This window comes from Notothenia coriiceps, unplaced genomic scaffold (assembly GCF_000735185.1).
Source record: "Notothenia coriiceps isolate Sejong01 unplaced genomic scaffold, NC01 NC01_scaffold00026098, whole genome shotgun sequence".
Lineage (NCBI taxonomy): Eukaryota > Metazoa > Chordata > Actinopteri > Perciformes > Nototheniidae > Notothenia > Notothenia coriiceps.
The window spans coordinates 443,311-458,218 of record NW_011358799.1 but is presented as its reverse complement, the minus strand read 5'-3'; the positions used below and the strand labels follow the sequence as shown (position 1 = coordinate 458,218).

The following is a 14,908-nucleotide window of genomic DNA, read 5'->3' as shown; positions in this document are numbered from 1 at the left end:
GTCTTTAAATGTGTGTGTACATGAGTGTGTGTTGACGAGACACATTGTAAATATATTTGTCATTCCTGAAGTCACTTTGAGTAAAGACGTTAAAAGAAACGACAGAGGACGGGCGTCATCGCAAGAGAGGCAGGGAAAGATTAAAAGATGGTGCATCGACGACGGGTAGAGCGGAGGATAAAGTGACGGGGAGATGAGGGGATGGATGCTGGGATGTGGAGAGGGTGGAGGGGTATGGGGGGGCTTGTGTTGGATCAAAGATAATTGTCAGTGGAAGTCATTATGCACATATTGTATAGAGAAACCCGAGGACGCTTCTTTCAACTGATCCTTCTCATCATTTCTCCTCTCCTCTTCATCAGCCTCTCGGTGTCTTCCATCCCTCCGGGGATTTAATTGGACACTGATGGGTACACTGTGACCTCAAGAGGGATAGGAAAAATAAGTACAAATCTCTGGGACAGGAACTGTTGGGACATGAAACTGAATCCACAACTCCATCAGCGTTAGTTATAGAAACACTTACAAACGATCCACAGTCCTCCAAACTAGCAATAAGACCCTAAACTGCAGTGTTAGTGAGGTTTAGAAAGTAACTTGGCTTGGCTTTTGCTGTGTGTCTTTGCCTGTGTGGTGCATACTGTATGTGTGAGATGGTGTCAGCCTCAATATGTGTGCAAGCAAGTGAGGATGAAATGGGATAGAAGTATGCTGTTTCCCCCCTCCTTCCCCTAAAAAACGTATTTCAGCCCCTTAGCTAAACTCTTGACTCAGGCTGTCTGGTGCCTGTCCGCCCACAAAACTATCTTAAACACGACATTCATACAGTACATGCTCACTTAGACGTGTATAACCAGAGTGTGGCCTGCTGGAGCCCTGAATCAGCACACACACACACACACACACACACACACACACACACACACACACACACACACACACACACAAACACACACACACACACACACAAACATTACGTGGTCCCACCACAGCATGCAGAGCAGCATAAATTAAGACTGTTAATGGGTCTGAGCCACAGGGCTTCACTGTACTTCTCCACCCATTCAAAATCTCTCTCTCTATCTCCCTCTCTGTCCATCTGTCCGTTTGCAAGTACAGTATGAGCAGAGCACAGTGACACACATACTGGATGGGAATTTGGACTTCTGCTCTGAGGTGTGTTTTTGTTTGATCTGGAAGTTTTTTCTAAAAGAAGTTATGTTCTTGTGGTTTACTTTCCATTTTCTAGGAAAAATCAGCATAAGCTACAGCAAGTTCATGATTTAGAAAAAGTTTGTGCCATAGAATATTACTTGTGTTGCTGAGAATTGGATATACCCATAGGCCTATGACAAAAGCCTACTTGTAAAGTCACATTTTCCAACTGTTGCAATCTGCAAACTGCTGCAATCTCTGCTTTCTAATTTTCTATTCCTAGGAAGACAGATTTTTTAAATATTATAATATCTTTTAAAAAAAATACAGTTTTCTTAGACACATGAAACTATTCAGACAACATATTGTTTAATAGGTCTAGTTGATCTTTTAGTCATCAGTGTTGTTGCAAATATCATAGACATTTTGAATGAGGTTTTCTAGTTCCGCTTTTACTCGCCCTGACGTTCCTAGTTTGATACCTCTGTTGCATGTCATACTCCTTTTTCTCCCTGCATGTTTCCTGCCAATCTCTCCCCTGAAAAGACCCTTCTTGTTTTTCAAACTCCCAGTGTTGCCTGTCTGATGAATAATATATGATAATAATTGCAATGCCATCATCAGGGTTGATTCGTTTTTAGACCTTAAAGAGGTCCCTCTAGAGCCACAGAATACATTCTACAACCGTTTCCAGAAGGCTGTGACAAGTAAAATTAGCTTGATGTTTTAAATCGGTGGAGTGCCCCTTTAATTTGTTCCCCATTCGTATCTATCTATCTGTGTGTCTTGTCCATCTGTCCATTTGCAAGTATGACAGACACAATGACACACACACACTGAGTGGGAAATTAGCCTGCTGCCGTGACATTGTGTGTGTGTGTGTGTGTGTGTGTGTGTGTGTGTGTGTGTGTGTGTGTGTGTGTGTGTGTGTGTGTGTGTGTGTGTGTGTGTGTGTGTGTCTTTGATTGGCCCCGCTCTGTCTACCCAGTTCGTGATATCTTGTGATTATCTCTGTATGTATCTGCTCCTCCATCCTGCAGCCATTCTGGGTCAGTCCTGTCCCACCTTCACAGTGCCACCATCCTGGGCACCACATCGCTTACCATACCCTCACTCGGGATACAAAATACCCCTCCACAACCAGAATCAATGGGGCAGAGCTCCACAGTAGGGATTTGAACTTCTCTCAGCACATTTCCCTGCCCTGGCCTGACCCCTGTCCTCTGACCCGGCATCTAAACCTCTAAACCTGCGTCTGTCACTTCAGATGCTTTCTGACCTCAAAGCCTCATAAATCACTATCAGGAGATATTTTCTAAATGACTTTCTAAATACATTTTACACATCTGTCTTTTTAGGATCAATTACAGGAAGTGAATTGACTGCATCTAGACAACGTAAGAATAAAGATCAATCTTGGCTTTGGAATGCTCATTTTTCATTTCTCTTTAAACAACCAACTGAATATAATATATTCCTGTAATTATTTAACAAAGACAACAGTACACACAGTATGTAGCCAGCCAGGAGATGTACTGATGCATCAAGGGTTAATATTGTTGGCGGCAAATGTGTGTCATCCAGATAATGTGTGTTTCTAATGCATGATTTTCATATGTATTTTTTTTTAAATATAATTCTGAAGAGACACCTATCTCTAGAGTGTTTTGTAGACCACTTTTTTGCTGAGAATCGCTTTGAAGGTCACCGTACTTACCTGCATGTTTCTAATTTACTGTAAATCCGACAGATGTGTTGGAGTGATGCATTATGGTCGTTAAACTGTATCATTATTTTCTGAATATCACTGCTCTGCCTTCTAGGATATCTGACATGCTGGTGCTGTCAGCTGTCAGTCAGCTGTCACATAACATCTTGCACTGCTGAATTAAAACACTAAGGAAAGACTGAGGAGATTTTATGATGAAGGAAAGCAGCTATTCAAAATATTTTATTAAGATAACAGATATTCAGATGTTTCATACTCCATGGCTCTTGTGGGAAATCCTGGCAGTCTGCACTGACTAACCAGATCAAGGATTATTCTAGCTCTGCTGCCAACACAGACATGCACACCTTCAAACACACATCCAGAGACACACATACACACACACACACACACACACACGCACACACACACACACACACGCGCGCGCGCGCACGCACACTCACACACACACACACAGAAACACATCCACATTACCTGGGGGGTCTGAGCTCCCCCTCTACAGGCCTTCACCCCACATGCTCATCTCAATTAATCACCCAACAAAACAGATGTCAGGAACAAAGGAACGATCTCCAGGCCTGTGGGGTAGAGGGGGGGAGGAGGAGAGGCATGCTAGGAGAAGGAGTGGAGGAAAAGCAAAGGGAGGAAGGATGGCAGGAGAGAGGAGAAGGAAGTGTCAGTACATTTAATGCCGGGTGGTTTGTATGAGGCAGGTGAATGGAGGATGGAGGGGTAGTTAGAATGGGATGTGTTAGCTGTTTATGTGCATCAATCCCACTACTGTAACTGTACAACACATGATAAAACTGTAAAAAGTAAGAAAAGAAAGAAGTCAGGATGTAAGAGGGGGAGAGGAGCGAGAGACGGCAAGGGAGAGAAAAACAACAAAGCCCCGGAGATGAAAGACGGTCTACAAAACAATAGATACAAAATAATACTCCGCGGTGTGCAGAAATAGAGCAAAGATTGAAAACCTGCCAAGATAAAGACAAACCCCCGCTTTTGAACTGTCACTTCACCGCGATACTGTCAGAAAACAAATGGCAATCTTGACAGGTTTCAGCTGCTTTGAAAGAGACAGTCATATTTTATTCACAAACGCATATTTTATGGCTTGGCTTTTATAGCAAAGATCATAACCTGTTGTTAAGTACTGAATTCTTGAATCTTGTGCTAAATTATTGACATCTACATAATGTACAGAGGGAGAGAGAGGGGGGGGGATGCCAGGGAGGGCGTAAAAGCAGAGGAAATAGGAAGGAAAGAAGAGGGAGGTTTGGAATAAACTAATGGGGAAGAACTGAAAGCTGGAAGAAATCTCTACATTTCTTTAACATGCACTCTGTTGTTTTTACATAAATCCATGAAAAACGCCACACAGTCTGTGGAAAACCATCAATCTGCCGGCATTATCCCTCCACTGTTTTCTTCCTTCCACCCATCCTTTAGAGCAGCAGTCCGCTGTCTCTCTCTCCCGCTGCCTGTAGAGTGTGGACAGTGAGAGTTACAGCTCGCATCAATAACAGGCAGATAACGGCCCAGTCCTCAGTCTTCAAGCACAGCCTTAAATCACATCAGCCCTGGAGGGAAGTAAATGAAGAGAGAGGAGGAGAGGGGGAAAGCTTAGCACTTATGAGGCACACAACAACAGTGCCGTGCTGGTAAAATACACACAAGTGGAGCAGAGCTTTATTAAAAAGAAAGAAAAACACAAGAATGCATAAATTTATGCAGCATAAAAACACGGCTCTGTGTTGTAACTGAGAGTTCACACACTGAGCAACACGCCGAGGGAGGAGAGAAAAGGAGACATGATGACTGAGAGTGTGTGTGTGTATGTGTGTGTGTATTTGCATATGTGTCACTGCATGTCTTCAGGCCCATTCTTTCTGTATGTCTGGATGACAGAAGCACATTACTGAGCTGCAGTATAGGACATTGAAAAACGTTCCATCCCACAGGCAGCCATTGATCCACAGTAAACTGGGAGACACTGACCCAGGTTGTAGATATTGAACTAACAAACAAATACAGACAAGCGTTATTGTTTTAAAAGTCTTTCTAAACACAACTTATTTCGATAGTTTTGCCATTTGCTGCTGTCAGTAACAAAATACCTACCAAGTTAATTGCTGAGATCTAGATGCACTTAAAAGGAAGTCAGATGGGGAGGGAACCCAATAAATCGAATGCATTAAGGTCCGACACAAACACACTGGTTAGTGGATTAAAAAAGAAAATGAAGGCAATCTGTAGAAATGAAAATGACACTTTCACAGATGGATTAACTTGACTTAAGTCATTACCGGTGAACTCTCTGCCTTTTCAGATCTTGTATCAAGGTTTATTTGTGTTTTGTAGGATCAAAAGAGGGTTAAGATAATTAAACCGAGCACCAGGGAACCCCTACTTTAAATAATAGATTAGATAAAATGTTGCCTTGTTTTCATTTAACGGCTCTGGTTTTTGCTTCATCACCGCTGTAGTGGCTATCTTACCACATTTTCAGATCTTAGCTCTTTGTGAGTAAAATGATATGACCGGCAACAGAAATGAAGCTATGAAAAATGTGTCTCCTGCAAGTCCAAACCTTCATCTTAGATAAGGATGTCTCCCTCCTTTCAGCCCCTTTCCTATCTCCTTAATTGTTCCCTCCTCCAGCCTTTGTGCCTTCATCTTCATCTTCCCTTTCTCCTTTGGTTATCTTTTATGTCACTGACACACACGTCAACATTTCTACACCTAAACCCACTTTCCTCTCATCTCTCCTCCTCTTTCTCTCTCTCTCTATGGCTCCTTCTCTCTTGACATAATGATTCAATGACACTTGTCTTTTCACTTCAGTGTCATGCTGACAAGAGAAGCACACACACAAACCCACACACTACCACACATTTCACAGCAGAGAGTTGGGATGATTGTACAGAGTAATAGGAGGTCCACTTGAGTCGATGCTACAGTAAACAGTGTGTGTGAGCGGGGGTCAGAGGTCGCTCAGTGTTACGACTCCCTCTGCGCCCTTGAGGTCACACACATCCTTCGCAGGCAGCTGCTGCCAACACTGTCCCCATGCTCTGAAGTATAGATCAGAACAGCTAAAGTGATTTAAAGGGATTACTCCACTCTGCTCAAACACACACTCACACACACTTTCACTCACATGCACAGGCAGCGTGTACGTACACTTCCTATAGATGGAAAAGCTTATGGCCTGTCATGTTGCTGCAATATGAGAGTGTTTGTATTGCAGCGGTGTTCGATAATGTTATTGTGTCTGGCTGCGTATGTGGCTGACCTGCTGACCTTTTGCCCTGCGCTCAGCTCCTGCCGACCCGGTTTACAGAAGAGGTGAGAGGTCGCCGGGGGCCGCCCAATCACACCCCCAGATGGAGCCCTTTTAGCAGCAGGGACAACACCTGTTAACACCAAGACAGTTTCCTGGAAGAGACATGTTCTCCTCAGTGTGATGAATCGAAAAGCATACGTGTCCTCTGTGAGTGACAATCATATTGACAAACAGCTCTGTGGAGACACACACACACACACACACACACACACACACACACACACACACACACACACACACACACACACACACACACACACACACACACACTACGCTCTGTTTGACATGTCATGTGGGTTCAGTCAGTCACACAATGTGCACCGTATGAACGATGACCGGTCACACCTCACTAACTCTGAACACAATGACAGGAGGTCACAGTCACACACTGGTAACTGTCTCCAGTCTATGGTTTTTGTGTGTGTCTGAGAAAGTGTGTAAAACAGTGCATGTGTTAACCACGATGACAAAATGTGACTCACAAGTTTCTATCCTACAGCAACTTCTTCTTTAAATATACGTTGAGCATATAACACACAATGCTCAAATCCCATATGAGCTAAATTCAATTTTAAATATCAAATACATTGTGAATAAAACAGCCTTCATTTTTATGCAACACTTTCTGACAAAATCTAAGATGAGAAAATGTAGCTGCTTCAGGTTTTTCTGATTATTTGTGTGTGTGTGTGTGTGTGTGTGTGTGTGTGTGTGTGTGTGTGTGTGTGTGTGTGTGTGTGTGTGTGTGTGTGTGTGTGTGTGTGAGCTGTCAGAGGATATCTGGTGAGAATGGGCTAATTGGAGTTAATTCACCATCTGTCTGTGTGAGCCAGCAGACAGGGTCATTAGCAGAGACAAGTCCAGCCACAGGGGAGGCCGAGAGGGGAATCGCCATCCCTCACTTTCCCTGCTTCTGTCTTTAGTTTCTCTTTTTCTCCTCCTTCCTGACTACCAAACCGTCTCTTTTCTTCATATCTGTGTCTTCTTATCGGTTTAATCCACATTCATCAACAAAAAAAAATCCTGCTGTGTGAATTTGTAAAACAAAAAATATATTTAAATTATTTTTTTGACGTTAAGATTCTGATTATACGCTAAAGATTGTTAGGAGTGGTGATGATCTTATTGGGTGTAGGTGTGCAGTGATCCTTTTCTTCATATTTTTTGTTTTGTCAGATCAGCACTGCCCTCTGTTGGTCAGATGTGGCCTGAGATCACAGCGCTGAGCAGAGATAAAAGAGATGAAAGGAGAAGGGTAGATATTTTCCTGTCCTCCGGAGAGGGAATCTCAAATTCAGATTCAAAGGTCTTATTGTCATGACATATACAAAACTACGATGTAATGTATTAAAAACTTAGATTGCAGGTTCTTCAACTGTGCAATTTACAAGACTTACAACAATAAATATAAAAAAACAACAATAAAAATTAAATAGTGCAAGCTCAGGTGTAATAGTATAATGGCCTGTGGGATGAAACTTACCCTGAGTCTGGTGGTTTTGGTCTTGATTTTCTGCTAAAGAGAGACTATTTATTCCAATAATACTTTTTTTTGTTGATTCAACACTGCATTAAAATCCTAAACAAACCCAAACGTTGATTAAATGCACAAGTATATGATTACTTTACAATTACATGCTTGACCATCACAAATGCAGTGACCTTTTAGAGTCAATATAATATTCAACTTTGTCATCCGCACCTATGTTGTGTGTCGTGCCACCTCTATTTCACCATATATCATTTATATCTCTGCACTATTAATTTATAAATCATTTTTACATGCGAATGTCTGAAATGATTGAGAGAGGCGTATGAATCTGAATGAGGAAAGAGAGGATATTAAAATCAACGTTAATGTATTTAAAGTAAAATTTTACTTTTGTTAATGTAAATAAATAACATTGGGTCATTAACTCCATTTGAGATGAAGACCATTAAATCTCGGTATGATCATGGAGGTGGGACAGATGATCGAAATGTCTGTCTCTGTATCAGTAAGAACTGCAGAAAACTTTAAGTATGAAAGCCTAGCAGACATCTCTCAGTGGATGTCTGCTCATCACCTCAAGCTCAACCTTGACAAGACTGAACTGCTTTTCCTTCCGGGAAAAGATTGTCCCACTCTTGACCTAACAATCAACATCGGCACCTCTGTTGTCTCCCNAGAAATGAGATCTGAATGGCATTAAAAGTGAACTTATTCTTTAAACTCTGAAGAGAAACAGCTAGGATTATTGTAGCTGCTCTCTGTGTTCGTCTCACATCAGAGTTTAAAGAATAAGTTCACTTTTAATGCCATTCAGATCTCATTTCTCTTCTGGCTCTGTTTCATAAATCCAGGATTATAAAAACACCCTCAGGCCGTTATTGAACCAGGTGTGTAAAAAACCCAAAAGAAACATTCATATTTATAACATACAGTAACATAACTCAGACGCTCCCAGAGATTTGGTAATTCTCACTTACATATATCACTTTTCTTGTATGCAAACAGAAAAAGAAAAATTTAAATAGGCCCCGTTATGATTTTGGGTCGTGTGTGATACAGGTTTTTGTGCATGTAAATGGTCTGCAAAGGGTAAAATCCCAAAGCTCCCTCCAGAGTGAGTTTCCTTCAAAGACACTGAAAACGCCCACCATTGGATTCCTTTGTTTAATTCCGTAACATAGTGACATCACTACAGTACGTACAACTTCTATTGGCTAGCGTTCCAATACATTTTAGGTGATAGGCTAATGGGCGGGACAATCTTTAAGTAGTTGAGCAATCACAACAGATCCGGCCAGCTAACCAATCAGAGCAGACTGGGCTCTGGTTTCAGACAGAGAGTGAAAAGAGGTGCTGCAGCACAGGCATTATGAGCTTTTTGAACACTAAAGCATGGAGACATGTCCCAGTAGAGACACTGAATAAGAAAAATTGCCTGAAAATGAGCGTAATATTATGTCCTCTTTAAAAATAAAATATTACAATTTTGATTTGCTACTTTTAGTTAAAGGTAAGTAGGTATGTATGTAGTTAAGTTTGAGAAACCGACTCGAGATACACTTTTTGTTATATTCCATGGAATGCTCTTAACATCCCGATAGCAATGAATATCTTAAGTGCTTTGACAAAAAAATCCATTAAAGAGCGACTTGCAGGTTAGAAAAAACAAAAAACCCATAAAAAGATTTCATCGGTGGAAGCCGTGGTGCTGTAAAAAGCACGACCAATCATTTTAGCCGGCCTGGCTAAAATAACTGGATGGCCTACCTACCTGCCTGTCAGCCTTCCATCTGTGCACAAACTTATCTCGTGCCCTCATTGGTCATGTGCGCGTTCGTGTGTGTTGGAGGAGGGGCTCTGTAAGGAAGTGGCAGATTTGTTCCGGCCGTGTATTTTCAAATTCTAGCGCACTCGAGCTGGTTTCTCCAAAATTACCTACCCCACCTTTAAGATGTCAGATCTAAAGTTCATATGCACATTTTCAATCACTGCCCCTGATACTGTTTAATGGTAACAAATTAAATAATATTTCATGAAGATTGATTGTTTTTTACATTATTCTGAACCACAGTGATACAACACGTAGGCCTACTCATTTGGTCTCCAATTTGAAAGCTGTAAATATTTACTTTCCTCCCTTCTTAATATATGTTGATTATTTGATGTGTACGGTAAAAGGGTAAGTGGTTTACATTCAAAAATTACCATTAACTGTACACACACTGAAAAAGAGTCAATACAATCAGTATAAAATGTGAATAGGCCCTAATATCTGTACTCATGTGCCAACTCATGACAGCAAATGAAGGCCTCATGGTTGCCTTTACATCCCATTATTATCCCTAACTCAATCAATTACGTCCCTAACTTTCTAATCCGAGGACATGACAACTCCTCCAATGCTGCAGTAGTTCCTGAAATGTTGTCGGTCAGTTTGTCAATCCCTCCAATCATCCAGCCATTTGAAAGGCAAACCATTGATTATTTTTTAACTCATTCCTTTCTATGCATGGCTCTCGCTCTGGGACCTTTTGGTTTTGGTTTGTTTGTGGGTCCACAACCAAAAAGCTCAGGTACATTGATGTGAAGCTGTGAAACACACTTCCCAACACGACAAATAGGACTGGAAAGATTTGGCAAAGTAACACAGAAGCTTCACCAAGGAGAATGCAGTTTGCATCCCCTGTGAAAAAAAGGGATATACATAAATACACGTTTGGTTTGGATTGCCTTCTTAGTTTTTTATATCTTTAATAGTGCTGCCATATTGTTGTAATTCTATGTACAACTGTGGTATAGAGTGATTCAATGTCTTCTTGTAAATGCAACATTTCTCCAACATAAAATTAGTTGAATAAAGAAAAAACAATATTTGTATCAAATGCATCACCTTGAAAGTTTATAAAAATGTCCTCCTCCTGAAGTTGTACAAACACTGATATAATACCTGAGATATTGTGTCTTTGTGTTAATTACACAGATTACAAGAATTGTAAATATACATTTTAAATCTCCCTAGTGCATATATATTTTACAGCATGTCTTTTGTACACGATATAGGTATTTTTTTACAGCATATGTGTTGTTTTCCATCATATATGTTTGTTTTTTTATATCTTATTTGTCTTTGTTACATTATATATGTATTTTCTTACAGAATATATGTCTTTTTATACAGCACATATCATTTTCTTTTGAAATAGCATGGAAGAGTGAATTACATACCGTGTTGTTATGAGCCGGTGCATGCTGGGAAAAGTGACGCATCCAGCATGGCGGCTTACACGGAACAAGATGGAAAGACAGCCAGCTCCTTGGATGTGGATCTATTATTGCACCCTGAGCTGATGTCCCCAGAGTTTTTGCAGCTTGTCTTGTGTGGGGTGAGCTAAAGTTAATAGAGAAACGTGTACAGTGTCATTGAATGTGTAGGTTAAGGAAATACACCCTCATGTTAGCATACCGGCTAACAGTGTGTGTGTGTGTGTGTGTGTTTCATCAGCGGCAGTTTGAATGAGCTGAGCTAACAGTGATTTATTTCTGAATCAGAAAAACGTCAGCACCAGAGGCTGTGATAGTCGGGACCGGCTCACAGAGCTTTACCTGCAGCATGTCATCCCGCTGCCGCAGAGGAGACTACCGGACAGCCGCTGGGGGAGGAGGATGGAGAAGAGCCGAGGGAGGCAGTCCTCAGCCGGGCACAGGTCAGAGAGGCACCGCTGATCCATGTGTGGCTCTAGATATCAATAAACCAGTGGTGGAAGAAGTACTCAGATTGTGGACTTGAGTAAAACTAGCTATACTAAAGTGTAAACATTAGGGGTGTAACGGTTCACAAACATTTCGGTTCGGTACGTACCTCGGTTTTTAGGTCACGGTTCGGTTCGGTACGTTTTCGGTACAGCAGAAAAAATTATCATAAAATATATATATATATATTTTTTTAATTATTATTAAACTGTGAATAATGTATTCACTCAAATAAATACAAAATATAATAATATAAACATTAAGGTGCAGCATTTCGATGAACTGAAATAATCTGTATTTAAACTTTACTGTACTAGTACTCACAAAACATAAACTATTAGTTTTGGGTTTTTAATTATTATTAAACTGAATATTCACTCAAATAAATACAAAATACAATACAAATAAACATTAAGGTGCAGCATTTTGATGAACTGAAATAATCTGTATTTGAACTGTAGGCTACTGTACTCGTACCTAAGCAGCCAGTTTGACATTATAACTTGCTTGTCATTGTATTTTCATGTTTTTAGAAAAATTTACTTTGCGTCCACATTGCTTGCCAAAATGGCAGATCTGCTGGCACTAACAATGTCTCCTGCTGTGGAGAACACCCTCTCGCTAGGGACAGAGGTAGCAGATACAGCCAGGTAGTGCTTTGCTAACATAGCAACATAAGGATATTTGGCGTTTGTAATAGCTTTGGCTCGGTCTGAACTTTTTGTGAGTGGTGGAGGCTTAAATGCTAGTGGGAGTTGGGTTTGCACTTCAGTCTTTTTTCTTTTGGTACCGGTGATATTCACGTTCGGGTGATGCCTTTTCAAATGAGTGTGCAAGTTTGATGTATTGCCAGCCGCGTAACCAATTTTAGTTGAACAATGCCGACAAACAGCTTTGGTTCGGTCCACCTGTCTTTGTCCGTCATCCTTGTACGTAACTGTGAAACCAAAATGTTCCCAAACCGGAGACTTCAATGATGCTGGAGGATTTTCGAGCTCAACTTTATCTGCGTTCGCCATTTCGACAGTTCCTCAAATTACTGACTAAATTTGAACGCATCCCTGTGACCAGCTCTCATAGTATGCCTCTCGTCCAATGAAATGACTTGCTCGCTCTGACGCGTTGAACCCAATGTGAGCAAATTACTCTGAATGCTGCGACGCAGCACCTGAGATTACTTCCAAAAAGTTGTTCGTGGCACAACGGTGTCGAGGGCTTGTACGAATCAATGAGGTCGTTTCAACATTGCTATGTCAGAATTTTCAAAAGAAGCCATCTTGAGACCATTCTTGGCTAAACTCTGAGCCCTGTCTCCTCTTCAAACAGGCCTTAAGGAATCATATTTATCATCTGTTCACTGCTATGCTGAAGGCGCCGGGAACCTCAATGGAGAGCCATCCACTACCACTCGTACCACAGCGCTTGAGCTCTATACCTCTTTCTATATTCAGCTAGCCTATTCCAAAGAGTTTCAAACGCCTTCAAGCTGTTTAGCTATTTCCTTATGCACAGCGGCTTTTTACAGGCACTTACTTTTGTCTTTTAATCTGATCTTCAAAACCTCTCGACATCTTTTCGCAGTGATATCAAAGAGGGCATGGTGAAAACTCCCACTTTGAGAAATCCCAAAATTGCCATGCAATTTTGGCAAAAATGTTATGGCCCCACTGAATTACCATATTTGTCATACATACATATGCGCCACATTTGGCAGGGGCCTTGGTGGTACTTCTGAGGGCTGCTATTAGTTGGCCCATAGCGACCCCCTTGAAGGATTGTAACCCTATTGATTTAGTTAATCTTATTGTTACATATATATATAATATATATATAATAAATAAATATAATAATATATTTAGTATATAATATATATATATTAATATATAGGTATATATACATAGATATATATATATATATTAGGAGAATACTATATATAAATTGACGATATAGAGACTAGATTGATAATAGAGAGAGATAGATTAGATATGAATATATAGAATAATATATATATATGTGTATTTTTGTATTTTTTTTGATGTTTTTTGTATTTTTTCTCGTTCTTTTTTTTTTTTTTAAATAGTATAACAAAATGCTGTGTACTCTATATTTATTCTAGGTGAAAACTAAAAACTAAATCTTTTTTATTTCAATATAGCACTTCATATATCAGTAACATCTCGTTTTCTTTCCTTAATGTACTGTATGTAATAATTTTTTCCTGTTGAATATAATCTAGGGTACAATTCTTAGTTAAATAGACAAGATTACCATGAAATTCACAATGCAATGGTAACAATCAGTTACTCAAAGACTAATGGTTTAAATAGCGAGGCGCAAAATCATTGTCTCCTATTTATTTCATATGATCCTTACTACTTCAAATCACCACATTAATCTATTTAATTTAAGTATTCACTCCAACTTCAGGATCACTCATTGATCTTTCTACTCCTATAGTTTTTTAAACAGGCATCAGAGAAAAAAAGGCAACAAGATCACACTGCTGCTCTCACAGCTGATAAAACAAAGGGTCGTCCTCTGATCTACAGGATCGTAAAAAAGGGGGGGAAATACTTTCCCAGACAAATACAGACACACCCCGGGCTGGAGCTCTCAGACCTTTTCAGGCAGAAGGGGGCTTCTTTGATAAAAAAAACAACATCCATGATGCCAAAATCATTTAGCGCTTTATACACAGAGCATCATATGATTACGGGACCGCATGAACAATGCAATGGAAAAGAATCCACTTGTTCGTATTTTAGCGCAAAAAATTAGTGTAGGCATACTCCTTCTGTGAGTTGCTAACCCTAAAACCCGTAAATGTTATCTCAAGCTTACGATACACCACAATTTATAGTAGGGCGCTAACATGTAACGCCAGTGGTTAAAAAGTCATGCGTTATTGTACATTGCATTGTCGTTCTTTATCGGCTTTTCAGGTTTGGCTATTCTGGGGGAAATGCTAATGGCAAATAGCGATTATTCCAGTTAACATCACAAACCGTCAGGAGAGTAGGTAGAGTCAGATAGCATGGATAGCATTCATTATGCATTGTGGTGAACTTTCCTGTCTGCTGCCAGCCGGTAGTCGGAGGAAACAGGGGAATTACTCTGTTGGTCTCCCAGGTCAGAAGCAACAAGCTTCAGGTTCAATAATATTGAATGACATGGAGAGAGGCGAAAGCTTGTCTTCTTGTTGAGACGGCCGAGTAAGAGAGATGTGATTTAGTTGGATTCTTGTTGCACAAGGAAACTATTCACAGAATCTATATGTTCTGCTGCTGACTTTTACTTTCAGTACAGTAAATACGCCGCGACGCTCACTCACGTACAGACTTCTACCATGCAAGACACACGCGACATCCCCTCTCTTTTTGTCTAGAGAACACAGAGAAAATGCAGAGGCAGAGGTGGTGCTATGGACGTCTCCTCT

At 40.5% G+C, this 14,908-nt stretch overlaps 1 protein-coding gene across 1 annotated transcript in view; it reads left to right on the top strand.

The window, feature by feature from the left end:
* The first annotated feature begins 10,967 nt into the window (after positions 1–10,967).
* cunh2orf49 (chromosome unknown C2orf49 homolog) overlaps positions 10,968–14,908 on the top strand; it is a 17,687-nt gene continuing 13,746 nt past the window's right edge. Inside the window, exons 1-2 of the mRNA XM_010784032.1 lie at positions 10,968–11,105; positions 11,272–11,426. Coding sequence (XP_010782334.1) covers positions 10,995–11,105; positions 11,272–11,426 — 266 coding nt within the window. The 5' untranslated portion in view covers positions 10,968–10,994. The remainder of the gene's footprint in view (positions 11,106–11,271; positions 11,427–14,908) is intronic.